Genomic DNA, 19,209 nt, shown 5'->3' on the forward strand with positions numbered 1-19,209 from the left:
AAGCTCATAGCTCTCACGTCTATGCTCACTGCAATAACCAGCACTGAGTTCAAAGCAGCATGTGATTCTTGCCCTATCCAAGCTGAGCTACGCAGAATGCTCACCTCAAAATGGCCAAAGTGTGCAAAGGCACTGGATCATGCTTTAAAGCCGTATTTTGTAGTGCGCCATGAACTTTCACTTCAGGATGGTTGTGTGGTGCGGGGAACCACACGCCTCCTGGTTCCAGAAGGTCTCCAGCCCAAGTTCATTGCACTCGCACATGATACACATTAGGGCATTGTGAGGACAAAAAGGAGGCTGAGAGAGCTCTACTGGTGGCCTGGCATAGACAAACAAGTAGAAACAGCTGTCAAGGGTTGTGTCACTTGTCAGTTACATGACAAATCAGCTGTTATACATACCACTCCTCTCCAACCTGTACCTTATCCTACTGACGCCTGGGAGAAAGTGGCCATAGACATCATGGGTCCTTTTGATGCAGCACCTGCTGATTGTCGTTTTCTGGTCACTTTGGTGGACTATTACAGTAAGTGGCCTGAGATAGCATTTGTCTCACATCCTAACACCCAGGCCGTCATACAGTTTTTGTCTACAGTGTTTAGCAGGGAAGGGAATCCGAAAGAGCTGATTTCTGATAATGGAGTACAGTTCACTTCGCACGACTTCAGGCTGTTCTTGCAAAACAGAGGAATCTTACACAGGACATCATCTGTATATTATCCAAGAGCAAACGGGGAAGTTGAACGTTTTAATCGCAGCTTAAAGGATAGTTTACAAACTGCTTCACTGGAAGGGAGAGGGTGGAAGGAGTTCACCAAAGACTTTCTGCAGGCATACCGTGCAACGCCACATGCTACAACACAGTGCACACCAACTGAACTTTTGCATGGGAGAGCCATGTTAACCAAACTTAACGTCTCAGGTCTTTGCTTGCCACCTGCAGGCAAAAGGTCCACACCTCACCAGCTTGCCTCACACGTGAGAGATAAACAGAAAAAAATGAAACAGTACAGTGACAGAAAACGCAGTGCAAAGCATGTTTCATTTCAGTGTGGATCATATGTCCGTGTAAAGAAACCCGGAATTGTGCCAAAGACCCAGTCTAAATTTGGAAAACCCCTAAAGGTTGTGGGTAAAAAATGGTTGTACACATACAAGTTATCAGATGGACGATGCTGGAATGAATCCTACCTGGCACCTGCACTTGCTCAATACAGAGCATACGAGTCCAGTGAACTGCCGTTGTTTGACTCTGGGGATACTAATCCTGCAGGGGGTGAACAACCTGTAGTAGTTACACGGCCTGTTCGGAGCAGGCATGCACCCGCATGGAATCAGGATTATGTAATGTGAAATGTGCTTTATGCATTAATAGTACACAATAGGTGTCTACACATTATAAGGAAAAGAATGTTCTTGCTATTTTGTGATTATTGTGTTTAAGCACTGTTATGTCATGCTTATACCAAGTGGTTGGAAACTGGATTACTGTACCACTATTCGTTCAGTAAGGGTTGTTTGCAAATCAATGTTGGGATTGAAAGGTTGCAAAAAAAAAAAAAAAAAAAAAAAAAAAATCAATAGTAATTTGTACATTAATTGTTAACTAACTGCACTGTGACTTTGTCCCTATAGTATAATTGTTCTTAAGAGAGAGGGATATGTGGTGTTCTGAGTTAGCCTCTAGAGGGAGCTCTCGGTTTGAGTGAAGGTGGAGAGAGCGATAAGAAAAGAAGTGAGATGTAAGTGGAAGAAATAAAGAAGGTTACACACAGTTCGAGACGGAGTGCATTTGCTTTTAATTGAGACACTCAACAAGTGGAAATAATATTTTGGTTTCCATGTTGTTCACTGAGTGTCATTACAAAGCAAAGCCTGTCCTATCTAATGAGAGACACTTCAGGTTTAGGACACTAGCCAGAGTCCACAGACCACTCCCAAACACTTTAAAACAGATCTAATGGAGCAGGGAGTGTCCGTCTGAACTCTTGCATCTTTATTAGGAATTCTTGGGCGTATTCAACAGACACCTGATTGGTGTGACATTTCTACTCGTTTTTAAATGAAAATGCAAATTAAAATATGACATACATATATGAGAGGTCTTTCAATTCTCTCTGAGTGTTTGGTTAGTGTAAGAGCAAACTCTTTCCCACTGGTTCATGTGTATAAAATAGAGGTTGAGAGGTGTTAAGTGTCTAGCAGTGGAAAATGTAAAGTGGTTGTGGTGCTGTGGGAATGCAGCCTTTCAAACAAGCAAAACTGGAAAGCTGGTGTGGAAAAGCTGCTATGCCATTTCTTTTTCCCCCTAGTGCTTTTGAGAGTGAAAGGTCATTAAATTTTACAGTATGAACAAAGTAAGCATTCTTACTCCAGAGAAAGCTGGACACAATTTAGTTGCAGGATCAGCCACAAAAATACTTTCTGGTTTATTTTATTTATAGAATCATGTAAATAGTGACAGAAAAAACGCCAATTTACTTTCCAACATCACAAAAAGCCATTTCCCCAATTTCACAATTTGGAAAATATGTTTGGTTTATTTTATATAACTATGCATTCCTCCTTTTTATGACTGTGCAGCTGCAATCTGACCAAAGGCATGAACCAAGACCAAAAAGGGAAATAATTCCATATGAAAAGCATTTAATCTGGACATAAGAATCAATGGTAAAACTTCAGTATAGGGACTAATTATCACTATTAACTAGTTGCTTATTAACATGTCTATTATTAAAGGTATAGTTCTCCCAAAAAATAAAATTCTGTCATTAATTACTCACCCTCATGTCATTCCAAACCCGTAAGAACTTTGTTCATCTTCAGAACACAAATAAGATATTTTTGATGCATTCCAAGAGCTCTCTGACCCTCCCATAGACAGCAAGTGCCCTTACACGGCTCAGAAACGTAGCAAGACGATCATTAAAATAATCCATGTGACATCAGTGGTTCAACTGTAACTTTACGAAGCTACGAGAATACTTTTTGTGTGCAAATAAAACAGAAATAATGACTTTATTCAACAATTTGTCAAACATTCAAAACAAGTAATGGAGTTTTTTATTAATATTTTACCTGTCATTTTTAACAATTATTCTAGCATCTGTACGTTTGTATGACAACCCATTTTTTTTAAGTCCAATGTAAAATACTGAAGCCAATACTGAACCACTGCTTTTTGATTACAAAAAAGACTATATGGTCAATAGAAAACTTCTCAAGGCAAAACTCCTTAAAAATTTACTCCTGACTTGCGTTATTTTCCTGCTCTGACTTGAAAAATCCCATTAGGATTAAATGCTAAAGACATGGGTGTGTTGTGAGGCTGAAACCCCATTCATGCTGGACAAATAAACCCAAAGGAGCAAAGCCTTGCCAGTTTGTCTCTGCTGAACCCCAGTGCTGTTCCATCTTCTGAACAGATAACCATTCCAAACAGTGCTAGTCACGTCCTGAGTGACCATGTTCTGACGCAAACCATTAGATAAAGCACTGAAGATGTCAAAACTGTCTAGACATGTCTGCTGCCACTTATCCCAACACCTCCTACCGATTTATGCTGCAGAGATTAGGAAAAATATTGAACCATATTTTATGCAATTGAAATCTTAATACCCTGTTATGAAAATTAAATATAGACTTTCCCTGCTGGGTCACATATTGTGAAATAACCAATAAAAAGAAAAAGAAAAAAGATGCCTTAGCGACTTTAAATGATAACTTAATTTAATCAAGCTTTCACAATTTGACGCTTGGGTTAATGGGAAGGAACTGAGATGTAAAGTTTCTGATTGAATGCAGAGCAAAGAAGTAAGCGAGATCTCAAAGTATGGCTATATATTTTGACCTGGTTTTGTTTGGGCTTTTTGCCCTAATAATTCTCTCATCCAAGTTGCACATTTGAACTCCAAGAGCACTGCAGGGGGAAAAGAAATCAAGCAGTTTGAATCTAAATAAACAGATTGGATGTAAAGCCACATCCATCACAGAGGAACGTGGAAGTCAGGTTGCTGAAGGAGTAGAGGGTCAAACATGTACAGGAAGTCTTTGTTTTAAGAACATAATACAGGTCAAGTTGTCTTTACTGACACTGAAGTCTACAATAAATCCATCAAAATGTGATATTTAGTATGAAACATAGAGGGAATATAAGATCTGTGTGTCAGTTTCAAAGTGTGCACATCAAGGTGAGGTTGGCAGCTTCTTAATCCCCTGATAACATCTAACCCAAATTCTGATGAGGGTGAAGGAGAGCACAGGTCGGGTAACTATGAACAGATGGGAGGTTTTTGTCTTTATAGTCATCCGGGCAGGGAGAACAAAGGGCTCAGCATCTTTACGACAACAGTATGCAAACTGCAAACTAAATCTTGTGGGCCCTGACACGCTGACCTAAGCAGGATATTTGTTTCTTCATTTGGATTCAAATTCAGGGTCCGCCCTGAGGCTCAATTACTGTCGACACCTGCAACAGCCCCACAAGAGACGTCTTTTCACTTGATACTTCCACATTAATCAAATGGAGAGACTGCACCTGCTTCAAGAAAAACATTTTCTGGAATATATCTCATTTTATTTCCATGAAATCCCAGCATCAAAGAAGTAACACATTTAACAAAGAATAATAATTTAAAAAAAAGATTACAAAAAATAAATAAATAAAATCATAATACAAAAAAAAATAATAATAATAATAATAATAAAGCAAGAAAACCTGTGCTATTTTTATATTTTCAATTTTAATAAAAAAAATTTATTATTATTTTGCATTATTATATTTATTTTATTTTATTTTTGTATTATTTTAATTATGAGTCACCACAGATTTTTTTTAATAAAAAAAAACAAAGAATACATCTTCCCCACATGAACGGTTAAAAAAATATTTCAAAAATAAAATATGCCTGTGATCATTAAATGTCGCAGTTATGTTACAAGTACAGTAGCAGTTTGTTCTATAAAATATAAACTAAATAGAATACATCTCCAAATTTGGTCAGTCTAATTGAGTTATACATTTAAAAATATATATATAAATTCCTTCCTGATAAATCTGTCATCATTTTTTTTTTACTCTCATAACATTCGAAACTCATGTGCAAAAAATAAATAAATAAGATCATAATACAAAAAAAATATTGTATAATTTTAATTATAATATGTGTTTTATTTTTGTGTTTTTTTTATATAAATTTTATATGCAATTATTTTTAATATTTTTAAATATGTAATTTAAATTTTAGGAATCTGAACCAAAGTTACCATTCATTTTAATTTCTTATCCTTGTATGACTCCGTTATAGATGATATCTAAATGAAGATTTCAGTTTTTTTCTTAGTTTTTATTTATTTTAATTTCATAAACCTTTAGCAAATATCTGTTTATTATTCAGCAAATATAGACTGGAAATTTACATACTAAGATGTCTTATCACCAAAAATAGTACATATTGCCCCCACTAGAGGGCAACATTGACACATTTCTGCAAAAGTGTTTATTGTGGTGATACTTGTCAATGTCATAACAGTGTATGGGTTTGGAACAATATGAGGATGATTAAATACTGGCAAAACTTTTATTTTGGGGTGAACTATCTCTTTAAAAGCAGGGAAGAACAATTTAGTCATTACAAAAATAAGTAAAGGTAAACTCGTAGCACAAAAGAGCTTCAGGTAGCATGTGGTATCATGTTCCCAAAAAACTAAATGGCCTAAGTGAGTAGAGAAGGATGTCCCACTGAGGACAGTAAGAGGAGAAAGTAAAGGTCCCCACAGTGGGTCCCTGCCAACACAGGTGTGCTGAGAACAATAAAGGAATATCTCTCTCATGAGGTAATGGTACTGTCCAGACTGAGGAAAACTACCATTTGAAGACATTTTAGTTTTGTTTAAACATGTATATGTAAATCTGCAAACGAATGAAGGGGAAATTCAATTACTGAATGTGAGGTATAGTGAAAAAATAGCTTGTTTTAGTTCTAAGTTTGTTATTCTGAGGAGCTCCAGCTATACACATTTTATGCCACTAATCAAGCCTGACACTGGATTTCCTGTTTGTTAGCTTTCTGTGAATGAAACCACATTAGTGCCAATGGGAGCAGAATCAGAATCACTCATCCCTTCCAGTCCTCAACATTCTAGAGCTCCTCTCTGAATGCAGTGGGTACAACAGATCCTTGTGTTTTTCAAGCGAAGTACAGGTTACAAATATGCGATCAGGGAATTCTTGCATATCCATGCAATTTGATTTTATTCACATAGATTAATAGAAAGGATACTCCGAAACAGGGATATGAATAAAAACAAAACTAAAAACTTATTAGGACCTTATCCAAATGAAACATTTTTCATGAACACACTGATGAAACTGTGTACATAGATAGAAAAAAGAAAAAAAAACATCTAAGATCTTAAAGGAAGCAAGTCCTACTGCTAAAACTGAAGCTTTATTGTTTCCACAAATCAGTCAGGCTGATGCAAAGCATTTCTTCCATACTGAAAGCTCCAGTACTATTAAAACTGAGCACCCCATCATGTCCACACAAAACATATCTGAGTAAAAAACAAAGCTTTCATTTTTATGCATTTCCCAGACTTTTGGACCAAACCATTTCCATAACTTTAATTCAAATTCCAAGTTATTCAGACCTATTTGTGAACCGGTTCGATTGATTCATTGAACTGACTCGATTCAGCAAGTTTTACACTATCCAAGAAAAATATCCATGTCTTGGAAAACATCATTTTAAAATTACCTGGCATTATTTCAAGAAATACAGTGTCTCTTTTTCCTTATTTATCATCTAGGGTGGAAAAATTGCATGTACATAAATAACAGCTAGTCAAAAGCCTATGACTTTGGAATGGACTTTATTCTTATCGAATAAATATTATATACAGGACACATCATACATAATATTATGAATGGAATGATAGATAACACACAAAAGCCGAAAACAAAGATGAATGGATGGACAGGTATGCACAAAACCAAAGATGGATGGATAGGTGGATGGACAAACAGATTTAATAACATCTTAACCATGTAATGCAACACCAAACAGTGGTTTTGGTTTCAGTAAACAGGCTTACGCCGAATCATGGTTGTGAAAAAGTAATAAAGATCTACGAGTAATCTGATACAGAATTACACTGTAACATACTGAACAAACCTGAACATGCTTTACATATGTAACCTTTAAAAATGATAGATGGCATAGACTCTGACAGGATAAAGACAATCCTTATGAACTCTTGATTGCTTCTAAACTTTTTCCTTGTTATTTGATATTAGGTTTATATTTTGGGATCCCCACAAGGGAAAACTCTGATTAATCAGGCTGAACTGTCTTGGTAATAACTGCAATTTACTGCTGACAAGTATGTTTGTGTGATTTTATTATTCGTGAAAAATGTTTCCTGGGACAAAAAAAAAAAGTTTCCTTTTCTCTCTTCACTAAACCCAGTGCCAAAGCAGAATACTGATCTCCTAATAAGCTATTATCCGGGCAATACGAGCCTTTAATACCTAGCTGCAATTCCCTCACAGGTAAGTGACTTCCCAAGTAATACCCAAATCATGACAGACCAGAGACACAAGCAAAATAAATAATGAGATGGTAAGAGAAAAGAGACGTTTCCATTTCACTTCAGAGAGTCCTAACTCCATGATCCCTCTCACATTAAGAGTAATTAATGTGAGTTAAGACTTTATACACAGCTACTATTCACATGAAAGCCTTTCCTCTGCACATGTCTCCAATCAGATTTCAGTTCATACTGTAACTCATATACATATATTTCATCAAGTTCTAGTGGAAGCTGGATTCTGGATGTCTTCCAGATATAAATGCATGAGACTAAACATGCACGTCTTGACATCTTGATAGCAGGCGTCATATGGTCCAGGAAAAAAATAACTTGTCTGCTGAAGTTTATACTAAACTTAAAGACAAACTTCATAAACACTCTAAAGGTTAGAGAATATTGAATAAAGTCAATGAATACCCACATATATGAATTATATATTGTAACTACTAATACAAATATTGAAGTGAAGTAACGAAGCTACATTAATGATTCTTGTAGTACTACACTACTTCACTTCAATATTTGTATTAGTAGTTACAAGATATAATTTTTTATTTTTTATAATTTTTAATATTTATTCTAGTATTGTATTCAGTACTAGAATAAAAAAAGTTATCATTTTAAAAATGTCCAATCCAATTGTTAACCTTTATTATATATTAAAATGCAATATTACACAAACCATGGTAATTTACTTTTTTTTTTTTTTTTTTTTTTGGAACAAATTCTACATAAGAATTGGTTCTTAGTTCCCAACCCTAGGAAATTACATACAACACTTTCAATTTAATCACATTCATATGAATCCATTTCCAAAACAATCATTATGAATCAATCAAGCATAAATTTCTATTTTACAAGCATTTGTTGTTTCTGTTCTTAGGGTGCTTAAGTGTCCCTCAAAGGCATCTATCACAGGAAGAAAAAAACGAATCACCCATACTGCTGTGCAGCATTACTCAAAGATGTCACTCTGCCCTGCATGGTTTTCATGAAACGCTTCCAGATATATGAGTCCCTACAGACTTCATGCTAAAATGCATCACCTGCTACTGCTAGTACAAACTGTAGCTCTGCAAAATAAATTACAGCAACTTAACAAAGTGTGTGGCATGAATGGTTAAGTTCAAGAACAGGAAACATATATTTTAAGTTTTAAAATCTCAAAAGTATTTGAAAAGCATACTTTCGTGTCATCTGTAAGTATTTGTGGCATAGCCAGCAGAGCCATGGAAAACGTCAAGGATATTATCTATCATTTTTCTAGGAATGTGGGAGCATGACCAGCATTTGTCTTGTATCAGGGGTTTAGCGATATGGCAAATTGCTAAAGTATTTCCTCCTTTATCAAACACATTTCAGCACTGAATTTTCAGTACATACTGCAGAAATAACATTGCTACTGCATCTAATGACAATAAACAAGGATTTGAAGTAATGTAGACAGCAAGAATAGAATATCTTTTGAAAATGACAATACTAAATAAAACTGTATTATCTCCCAGCAAAGTTTTAAAAGTTATAAGGATATATAGTATATCCAAAGTTATCCGCAAATAAATATGACTTGACACATCCTTGTATTATTCATCGAAAAAAGTCTTAATTTTTAGGTGAAATATCCCTTTAAAGGTTACATATCATGAAAATCTGACTGTTTCTGTGTTTAAGTGCTATAATCGAGTCCCCCGTGCATCTACCAACCTAGAAAACATGAAAAATAACAATCAGAATGGGGATCTTAGTATAATATTACCGTCCCTTAATCCATAGCAAAAGTTTGAGAAAAGCATGCTAACTGTACTGTTCTGACGAGCACAGAACACTGTTTAGAGTCCCAACCCTTTAGAGGAGACAAGAGAGCAGTGGATTTATTGACTTATTTACTGTATATTACGCTGCTGCCACACAGATCTAATATAAACATGCAATTTCTTTCCCAGCTGTTTACCTTCACATACATAACCGACTGTTTTTGTAACCTGTGTGTTTTAACATAAACTTGTGTGTATTTGACAGTTTAAGCACAATAAGACATGAAAGAGAACTCAGTTTAGCACTCACATGCTTTCTGTGTGTGCACTCAGAAAACTGTATATCAGAAGTTTAAACTAATATGGTTTAAAACGCATGATTTCAGCATGATAGAAATGATCATCAAAACTGATGTTTTTTGACAGAAATCTGAGGTACGAAATATAAAGGCAGAGTTCTATTCTGGAAAAGGGGGCATTTAAATATAATAAATTATCTGTGGGGTATTTTGAGCTGAAACTTCACAGACACATTCTGGGGATACAATATTACCTATTGTACAAAGGGGCATAATAGGTCTCCATTAGACAAGATTAACCCAATTCTATTTAAAATGAAATTCTGAAATTCTACATAATAAAATATAAAACCTGGTTTTTCCCCATTCACCAAAGTTCTGCCCACAGACTATGCTCCATCTATGCTCCAGTCTCCTCTGTGCCCATGGGTCCTTTGACCTCAGCGGCACAGATCCTTCATGTTGCAAACACAGCCCTGTTTGCTGAAGGAAACACTAGCCCATTTTCACTGATACCGCCTCTGTTGCCTTTTCCACTGGTTTACTTAAAGGCTCTAACTACAGCAAGAAAACACCAAAAGCAATTTGCTTAATCACACATCCGAGATTTTTTGAGTCTTTTTTGACTTGAGCCCCACACACACAAAAAAAGTCATTTTTAAACCACAATTGTGTAAGATATTTACATGAACGTGATAAATGAGGCAAATTGAAGTGGTTCAGGAAGTCTGGCCAATGGCTACCTCTCTCATGACAGGATGCCTACAGGATCTTTGCATTGCTTCTGATAGAGCACTCATCACTGGCACGATGAAGGACACCCACAAAAAGTCAAATGAGGCTTGACAAGAATAAAAGAGGCAAAGAATCTGTATTAAACTGTAAGACAACAGTGTACAAAAGGACTGTTCTTTCTGAGCAGTGAATGAAGAGTTTATATAGAGCTGCATAAGTTGTTTGCACACCCGGCATGCTCATAAAGGCATTTTTATTTACAGAATATCTAAAGGGCTTTTTCATTAGAAGAGCAACATATATTGACATTGCTAGCTACTTTATAATGTCCAAGATTCCTGAACTCAAAACAACCTCAGAAACTCTACTGTTAAAACAATCAGTTTTGCTTTAGCCACTGAATATATTACAGTAAGAAAACTGTCATGTCCAATACATCCATTGAAAATTAGATTCACAGCCTCTCAATGTAATGACATCCCTTGAGGGAACCACATCAAGACTATACCAGACACCTCAGCCAAAGCTATTTCACACAGATTGGTTTAGATGTAATTCATGACACAAGGTGCATCGAGGGACCACATACTGGCCTGTATATGTACATATTTATGTACATATTTATGAACATATCTACATAAGTTATATCTACTGTATGTGTTAAAATTCACAACAAAGCGTCAGAACTTGAACTTGAATTGGTCACACAATAACCAAAGGAAACTGATGACAACATACGATTAAAATTACTTTGATTTCCCATTTATCCCTTAGCAAAACACTGGATTTGATTAGTTTTGTCTTTAAAATCATGGAATGAGTTGGAAACAAATTTGCCTCAAAAAGTGAAACATAGCATTCAATATGTATAAATATCATTGTAAAAAGAATAACATAAGAGAATTTAATGCATCATATATTTTTTTTTACAATGTCTTCAATTTCCTTTGACCGCTGTAATACTTGGCATGTCTTTAATCTCTTGGTTAAAGTTAATTTTCTGTTATTCCGGATCTGGACGCAGTACTTATTCAACTTCAGAGAAACTTTTGAGAAAAAAAAGAGAGCCTGGAGAGGTGAATTATCCACTGATTAATATAAAATAGTGCTGTCAATTGCGATTAATCGGGTCCAAAATAAAAGTTTGTGTTTATATAATACATATGTGTGTACTGTGTATATTTGTATGTAGCCTATATTTATACAGTATATGTATAAATACACAAATATTTAAAAAATATTTAGCCTACATTTATATAAATCGTGGTTAAACATGATTAATCATGATTAATCGATTTGACAGCACTTAAAGGTGTGATTAATTCAGCTAATTTGCTGCGGCTATTAAATCTTGTATTCTTCTTTCTTTAAGTAAGAAAGTTCATAATATAATGAGTTTCAGGCATCTACAATTGCTATTTTGCCAACAACTTTACGCACAGGAAAACTTCTCACGAGACTATTCACATGTGCGCACGTGAATTTGTTCTTAACCTCATTCTAATGTTAATGTATTTGGAATATTCTAAGTGAGCAATCGTTTTCTGAGGTTAGTTATTTGCAAGAAACATACCCATACCATCTCCATATAAGGGCTTTCCACACAACTCCCATTAATGGCCTTTCATCAGTATCAGCAAACATACAACGCTCTCTAAAGACATGGTCTATGGCAGATGTGCAGAAAGATTTGAGCAATGCCAAGTGAGCCATTCTCGAAACCAGTACAAACACAAAACCAGTGCACTTTGAGTAACTAGCTCAGTTCTGGCATGGCAACTCTCTGAGAGTTTAGCATGGTTATGTACGTCACAATGTTAATGTGTTTATTCCTGGCTGGAATAGATCTGCTACACTGCTGCTGTGGCAGAGCAATTACCGAAAGTATTGGATAATACATCTACAGACATGCTGCTGTGAGTATGTAGGAAATACTGCTGCTGCACATGAAACAATACATAGCATACATGAATCACCCTGTAGCAGATCTACACAGGTGGAGCTGGGGAAGGTGGAGGGTTTCTGAAGGGCGCTGCAACTGCTACAGCTAGCACTAGCCAAGTATTTGAATATTGAGCATCAAGCTCATTGGCTGTTTATGTGAAAAGAAACAAATCAGATGTCCCGTGTGAATAATGATGTGATTATACATTGAGTCAGAACCTGTCTGCCTGCGCCATCTAGCCCTATGTATTTACAATGAAATCAGTTACCGCTACAATGGGGCTTAAACAAAGTGATTAATGCAACTGAACCTGTGTGTCAAGAACTGTTTTCTCTGATGTATATCTAAAATACATCCTTGACAAATCACATTACACAATGAAACAGGTTTTCTATTACAATGAATTATTGCACACCTAAACTGTTCTTCTGCCACTCCTGGAATGCTAAAACATCAGATCAGGACAAAATGGATAATGCCATAACTGTAAAAGAAAGCTTTTGTTGTACCGTCAATTGAAGACAACAATTCCCAAGATGTTCTTGAAGACAAATGGACAGCACAGGACAAAAAAGCAGCATAAATCTGCATTATGCACTTGGCATACATAAGAACTGGGATTTGGGGATTTTCTTTTGCCCTGTTGTTGATGATTCTCACTGACATTCAGCCAAAACGTTTCCTCCAGTCTGATACATGTGGTGTGACCAATGCCTAAGGAGTGTGATAGAATGCTGCAGCTGTGCTGCGACTAAACCCTCAGATTTGATCTTCCAAACATTTGTTCTTACAGTCAGCGATCACTATCAGGGCTTAGTGAGCTCTGAGGTCACATCTCTGGTTGGTTTAATACAAGGTCTGCTCAATGATGTGACTGTCATAAAGGGACAGCCGATCAAACACTTCGTTTGACTACAGGAATGAGAGTCATTCTATCAGACCCATGAGAAAAAAAGGGGTCAGTAACAGCACATCCATAACTACAAGTCCTGTAGCCTCTTGGGCTGCATCACACGCAATCTTCACAAGGTAGCAGATCTGGAGAGGAAGACAGACCACCTGCTGAGGTTTGCGTGTCCAATACAATCTTTTGACTAAAAAGACTCTGACTAAGGGCCGAGGAGGCCAGAAGAGAATAATTCAAATTTCCAATGGTCTTGAAGAAAATTGAAGAATTATTTATAGTAATCATGCATCAAACAAGGAAAATAAATCTCTTACAATTACTTAGAGGATATAATTTAAAAAAAGCAATAAACATACTGTCAGTTATCACCATTCATGGCTACTAATGTAGCACAACTGAGCAGTCAGAATCATGTCAATCATCTCACATCACACCCTCACAGACCCTGTTATAACTGCAGGTATTGCCACCAAAAAGAAATTCAAAAAGCATCCTGTTGTTATTCTTGGATTTTTTCAGAACCCTGAGTGATTTCTTTAGAAACTATCTGGCTTTCCTCTCATATTTCAGAGAAAATAATCTTAAATCAGCTTTGTAAATAACACATAGAGTCCCTTTGGAAACAATGGAATACTGGCAAGACGGAAACTGTGAGACAGTGTTTAAACAATAAAAATGCAATTGCATTTCTGTGATATAGACCATACATATCTCAGCAAACAATCCAACATTTTTGCAATTCCATTGTTTCTTTGGGGAGCTTTTCAAAAACTACATCAAATCTTTTTCACATTGTTCACAAGCTGAAAACAACAGGAGTTTTAGTGGAGCTTAGTTAAATTAAGGAAACATTTCTAAGTAGATTAAGCCTTTCTAAAAAAAAAATTTGAATGAAAATATCATCATCATCATCATCATCATCATGTTCTTCTATCTATCTTTTAAAAGCAGTTCATAATTATCAGCAGGATCATCTTTTTCCTGTCAGCAGTAGTTAATGTTATGTTTGTAAGACACTTCTCACCCAGTATTATAAAACTCTTCCGGCAGGATGTGTCCGCACAGAGTTGGCTTTCGTCCTGTGGGCTCTGGCAGCTATACTTGCTTTACAACACAAACTTTTATCACTGCCCACTTTTGATAGTGTCACAGGAGAACATCAGTGCAGGGTGCTGATTACCTTTTTTAACAAAGTCTCTATCGAAACAAGTCTAAGAAAATTATAAACTAACTGATTAAATGTGTTACAACCTGCCAATTTACTAGACACTGCAGTGATGGAAAGCTGCTTTGTTATTGTAGAATGCTAAGCTACAATTAAATGATTTTAAGACGATAAAGTCAACCTGTTCTTTTGACAAAAAGAAACAATAATAAGACTGAGGCTACTTAAGGGGGCCATAACTTTTTAAACACATAAAAACCAATAAAAGAACAGATAAACCAGGAAAAACAAAGACAAGCAAACTAGTTTTTTTTTTATTAAATATAAGTGTTGATGTAAAATAATAGGATACACTTTCGTTTAAAAAACTGAGTTAAAAGCTTTGCAACGAACAAATTCATTCATTCATAAATTCATTAATTTGAACAAACTGATTCCCTAAAATTTGAGTGACTCTACAAAACCATGACCTTTAGAGCAGATCTTTGAATATTTACTATGAGACTAAATCACATTTTTACAGGTTAGAGCATCTAACACTCCCGTAGTTTTGTATGAAACACAAATCAAAAGCCATGCCTTTACATTGGCTATTTTCTAGCACTTTCTGCAGCAGCCAGAAGGTCTTTGGTAACCTGCATGAATATCCCACCCGCACAGACAATGCAGCTGTGCAGAAGGACCCCCGAAAGCCTCCAGAGATCTGCTCTAAATCACAGTCACTTCACAGAGAAGCCAGACTCTCCTCCAGAACTGTATTCTCACACTCACTTTCACAGAAATGCCATAATGGAACACTGATCTTACAGTGTAAGGAGAGGGATTTAACTGCCCTATCAGCCCTGCTGTGACCTTAGAGTGGTTATGTTCTACCGATGCACCTGGAGGCTGTTCTATACAAATGCAGTGGAAGTGCTGATGAACAAAATGAGTAAAGCAGAATGAACTGCCAGAGGATGCAATAATGAAAGTGAGAAGCCCTTTGGGAGGACAACATATATTCTGATACAGGGGTTGGAGGTGCATAGAAAAATGCACTCATGACATGCGAATTCTCTCTCAGCAGTATCATAGGAAGGAAGAAAAACAGCATTTCATTTAAGTGATTTCATGACACTGATGGAGCACAGTCGGTTAAAATTCATCACACAAGCCAATTGACATTCACCGAGCGCTATAAGAATGAGATAGAGCTTTAGTTCAAAGCTCAGATAACTTGTGTACTCACCATACTGACAGCTGGATCCATTGAATCCTGCGGGGCAGTCACACAGTTGATTCAAGCGCCCTGCACACACACCCCCATTAAAGCAGACACCATAAGTGCAGAGAGCTGGAGCAGAAAAGAGATTTAGAAGCAGAAAGTTCTATTTAACACATGAAAATACATCTTCAACGAAAATATTAAAAGTTGGTTCAACATGATCAAATTATTCATTATTTGTTTTATTTCAATAGGCAGTGATAATGACAAATCACTTATAATATCCTGTTTGTTATGGCAATTCAGCTGCTAAATCAGTTACAGCAAATGAGAGAACCAGATTAAACAATAGAAAAGAAGTAGAATTACACCCCAAAATTTAGTTTTAGTGTGATGACTATCATATTAAATAAGTAAATAAATCAATAAAAGGAATAAATAAATACTATGAATTCATACTATGTCTATTTGACAGCCTGCTAACTTCTTTCTAACTGAAGATCTAGAAAGCAAAAAGACCATATTATCATTCTATGCGTTCTAGGCAGTTTTTTAATACCCCTTCTATCTGACAGATGTAACTCAAAAAACAAGAAAACAGCATATAGCTTTGTATGATATTAAATGCCTACTTATAAAACGACTTACATGTATTAGGACTACAAGTGTTGATTATTAAACTACTGAAAGAGGCTGAGCTTAGCAGGAGCAATTCATTCTCATAATCTTATTACTACATTCATATAATAGGATATTATTGTAGAATTAAGATCTATGGGGGATCCAAAGAAAATAAACAACTATAGTGATTTACCCTGAGATGCTCTCCAAACTCATTGCACCGAAAGCTACAGTAAATGTCTTCCACCTACAGCTGTCTTTTGATGATCACAAAGGTTCATTGTGTCCTAGCTCACTGCAAGAAGAGGTCACTAAGCCTTCCAGATTCTTACAAAGCCATTGATGAGAAGATATGCTCTGCCTTTTTTATGGCCTTTAAGCATTAAAACATGTTTAGGCTGTGATGAACTGGCTGCCGTGTCATTTCTAAAAATACAAATACATGCTATGTCAAATCATCAAAGGCAAACCACTCCACAAAATAAAGCAGAAGGGACCGTAGTAGAGACCCTAAAGAGATTAATCAATGTGGGCTAACCATTCAAAACATCATCCTTTGGATTATTCTCCTAGAGTTCAACACAACACTGACTAATTCCAATGATTTACTGTTTGATATTTAGAGAATATACAGATCCATTGTGCCCAAACAACAATCCTGGACCATCCTGAACCAAGATAAAGCATCTATTGAAATGTTCCTGGACCCCAAAATGAGCATCTGATGAAATGAGCATCTGATGAAAAGTTTTTGTTCATGATTGACAACAGCAACAAAGCCAGAATCCCTCTCATGGAATCTCCAGAGAAGAACAGGAATCTCATTAATCATGTAAGCCATTCACTACACAATCCTTCAGTGAATGATGTTTAGGAATCATTAACCTCAACCTTACAAATCTACACTTAAAGTTTAGGGCCGATATGTTTGTTTTTCATGTCATTTGGATGTCTGATGAGATATAGGACAGACCTGACAGTGGAAATACTTACGATAGAAGCAGCCTGCCTCTGCATTGAGCTGGGACCATCCACGACAGCATTTGTATGTAGTCTTAAAATCTTGTCTGTAGACCAGCTTGTAGCCTATGTAGTAGGCAGTCCTAAAAAGTGATAAAAATATGATTACTATAAAACTAGTTCAGCAAAACTTGAGACAAATAGCACAATCGGCCAATCAGAATTAAGTATTTCATAGAACCGTGTAATAATAGACTTCTAAACCCCAATTAGTTCAGCATTTGTTCAGTGCAAGGGCAATTTTAGCAAGCCCAGTGCCTGTTTAATGAGGGCTATTCAATGATCTTCCTTTTGATTCCCAAAGCATCTGAGACCCTTAATAACCATCGTCTCTCAACAACGGGATCAGTTTCTAACTGCTGTCTTTCTTTAGCCCTCTGCCCATTCTCAAAAGCGGCAAGAAGTTGGCTGGCACTGAAAGGTGTACCAATGAGAAATGGCTGTTAGGGTGAAAAGGACTATTGATAGTGAATCAGCACAGAGGGACTCTTTACTACATGTAAAATCTAGTGTCAACTTTTAAAATATTTCATTTCTTTTGTTGAAACTGTATTCAATCTAACTAGATCTTTAAGTCAAATGAATATGTACCTCCTTTCATAGTCCATACACCAAGCATGACCTGTGCATCCTTGCCTCCAAACCTTCACCATACGTGTAAAAGCCTGTACACACGGCTGTTTCTCAGCTGTGATGATTCTCTCTTGATCCGAGCAGACATTTGGCCTGAACAAAGAAGAATGAAAGAACTAATTTCTATTTCAAGTGCATAATGCAGCTCTTACATCAACAACTCTGTTTTAGAAGTCTTTTAGAACACAATAACTGGAAAATGATTTTAATTAATAATAATAATAATAATAATAACTCTGTTTTAGAAGTCTTTTAGAACACAATAACTGGAAAATGATTTTAATTAATAATAATAATAATAATAATAATAATAATAATAATAAATTACATTTCATACATTTGTACATTTTTATATACTATATTATATAGCAGAATGTATACACTATATCAAAAGTACTTTATGCTTAGTATATAATTCTGTAAGAAAAAAAAAGATGCTTAAGTTTGAATTTTTTTTTTATTAATTAACAAACGTTTCATGCAAGAAAAGAAACAGATTGGTGCATACAATCCAATCTTCATGCAGTCAATAAATTTGCAAAATTAGCATAATAAAAACATGACTAAAGTGTAATTTATTTTCATGCTACTTACATAAAAGGCTGCAGAGCTCGATGACAGCACGATGAACGGATCTCTGTAAGCAGGAATAATAACATCACCGCATGTATATCCATGTCACAAAGCCTCCCAACACTTTCCCATTCAGATTAAACTGAGTGTGTTCAAGCTGTTTCATCTGGAAGCCAGCAAACAACTGAGAAGGAACGGCATATCTGGTCCTGTTGTCCTACTGAGTGTTTACTGAAAGCATTTACAGTAACGTATTGCATGGATGGGGCAGGCTTGGACATATTTTAGGGAAGGTTACCTATGGGTTAATGATGAACAGCGTTTCCTAGCATTTTTCCCCCATCTCTCTAAAAATGTTTTAATTAATTCTGTTTTTTTCTCAGTTGCATTGCACTGCAAACGTGTTCAGTGAACATGCTGAAACAGAGTGTCAAACCCCAGATATTTAAACATATCATAGTCGTTAGAAGTAAATCGATTTGGGTTACAATTGTTTTTGCAATTGCAGAGTTTAGTAATAAAACAAAAGCGTCTGAGCTGGAGCAAACACTGAACACCTGCGCAGGTACAAAATAAATGTTTGAAATTATCTTTAGATTGTGCTGCCACCTAATGGCCTAAACTGCACTACAGTAACACTAGACCTTTTAAAATGAAAATGACAAAAACTCACAAATATTTTAAAGCAGGACAAAATCATATTTAGATGGGCATGTCACAGAACATTTAAAAAAAAAAAAAAACAATGCACACCCTG

The 19,209-nt window shown here is 35.9% G+C and overlaps 1 protein-coding gene across 1 annotated transcript in view; it reads right to left on the reverse strand.

The window, feature by feature from the left end:
* The window catches only part of LOC109110895 (multiple epidermal growth factor-like domains protein 6), a 59,175-nt gene extending 40,102 nt beyond the window's left edge, over positions 1 to 19,073 (reverse strand). Inside the window, exons 1-4 of the mRNA XM_042751369.1 lie at positions 18,474 to 19,073; positions 17,838 to 17,972; positions 17,220 to 17,329; positions 15,630 to 15,734 (exon numbers count right to left, since the gene is read on the reverse strand). Coding sequence (XP_042607303.1) covers positions 15,630 to 15,734; positions 17,220 to 17,329; positions 17,838 to 17,972; positions 18,474 to 18,556 — 433 coding nt within the window. The 5' untranslated portion in view covers positions 18,557 to 19,073. The remainder of the gene's footprint in view (positions 1 to 15,629; positions 15,735 to 17,219; positions 17,330 to 17,837; positions 17,973 to 18,473) is intronic.
* Positions 19,074 to 19,209: the final 136 nt, after the last annotated feature.

The sequence above is a fragment of the Cyprinus carpio genome, chromosome B23 (assembly GCF_018340385.1).
Source record: "Cyprinus carpio isolate SPL01 chromosome B23, ASM1834038v1, whole genome shotgun sequence".
Taxonomy (NCBI): Eukaryota; Metazoa; Chordata; class Actinopteri; order Cypriniformes; family Cyprinidae; genus Cyprinus; species Cyprinus carpio.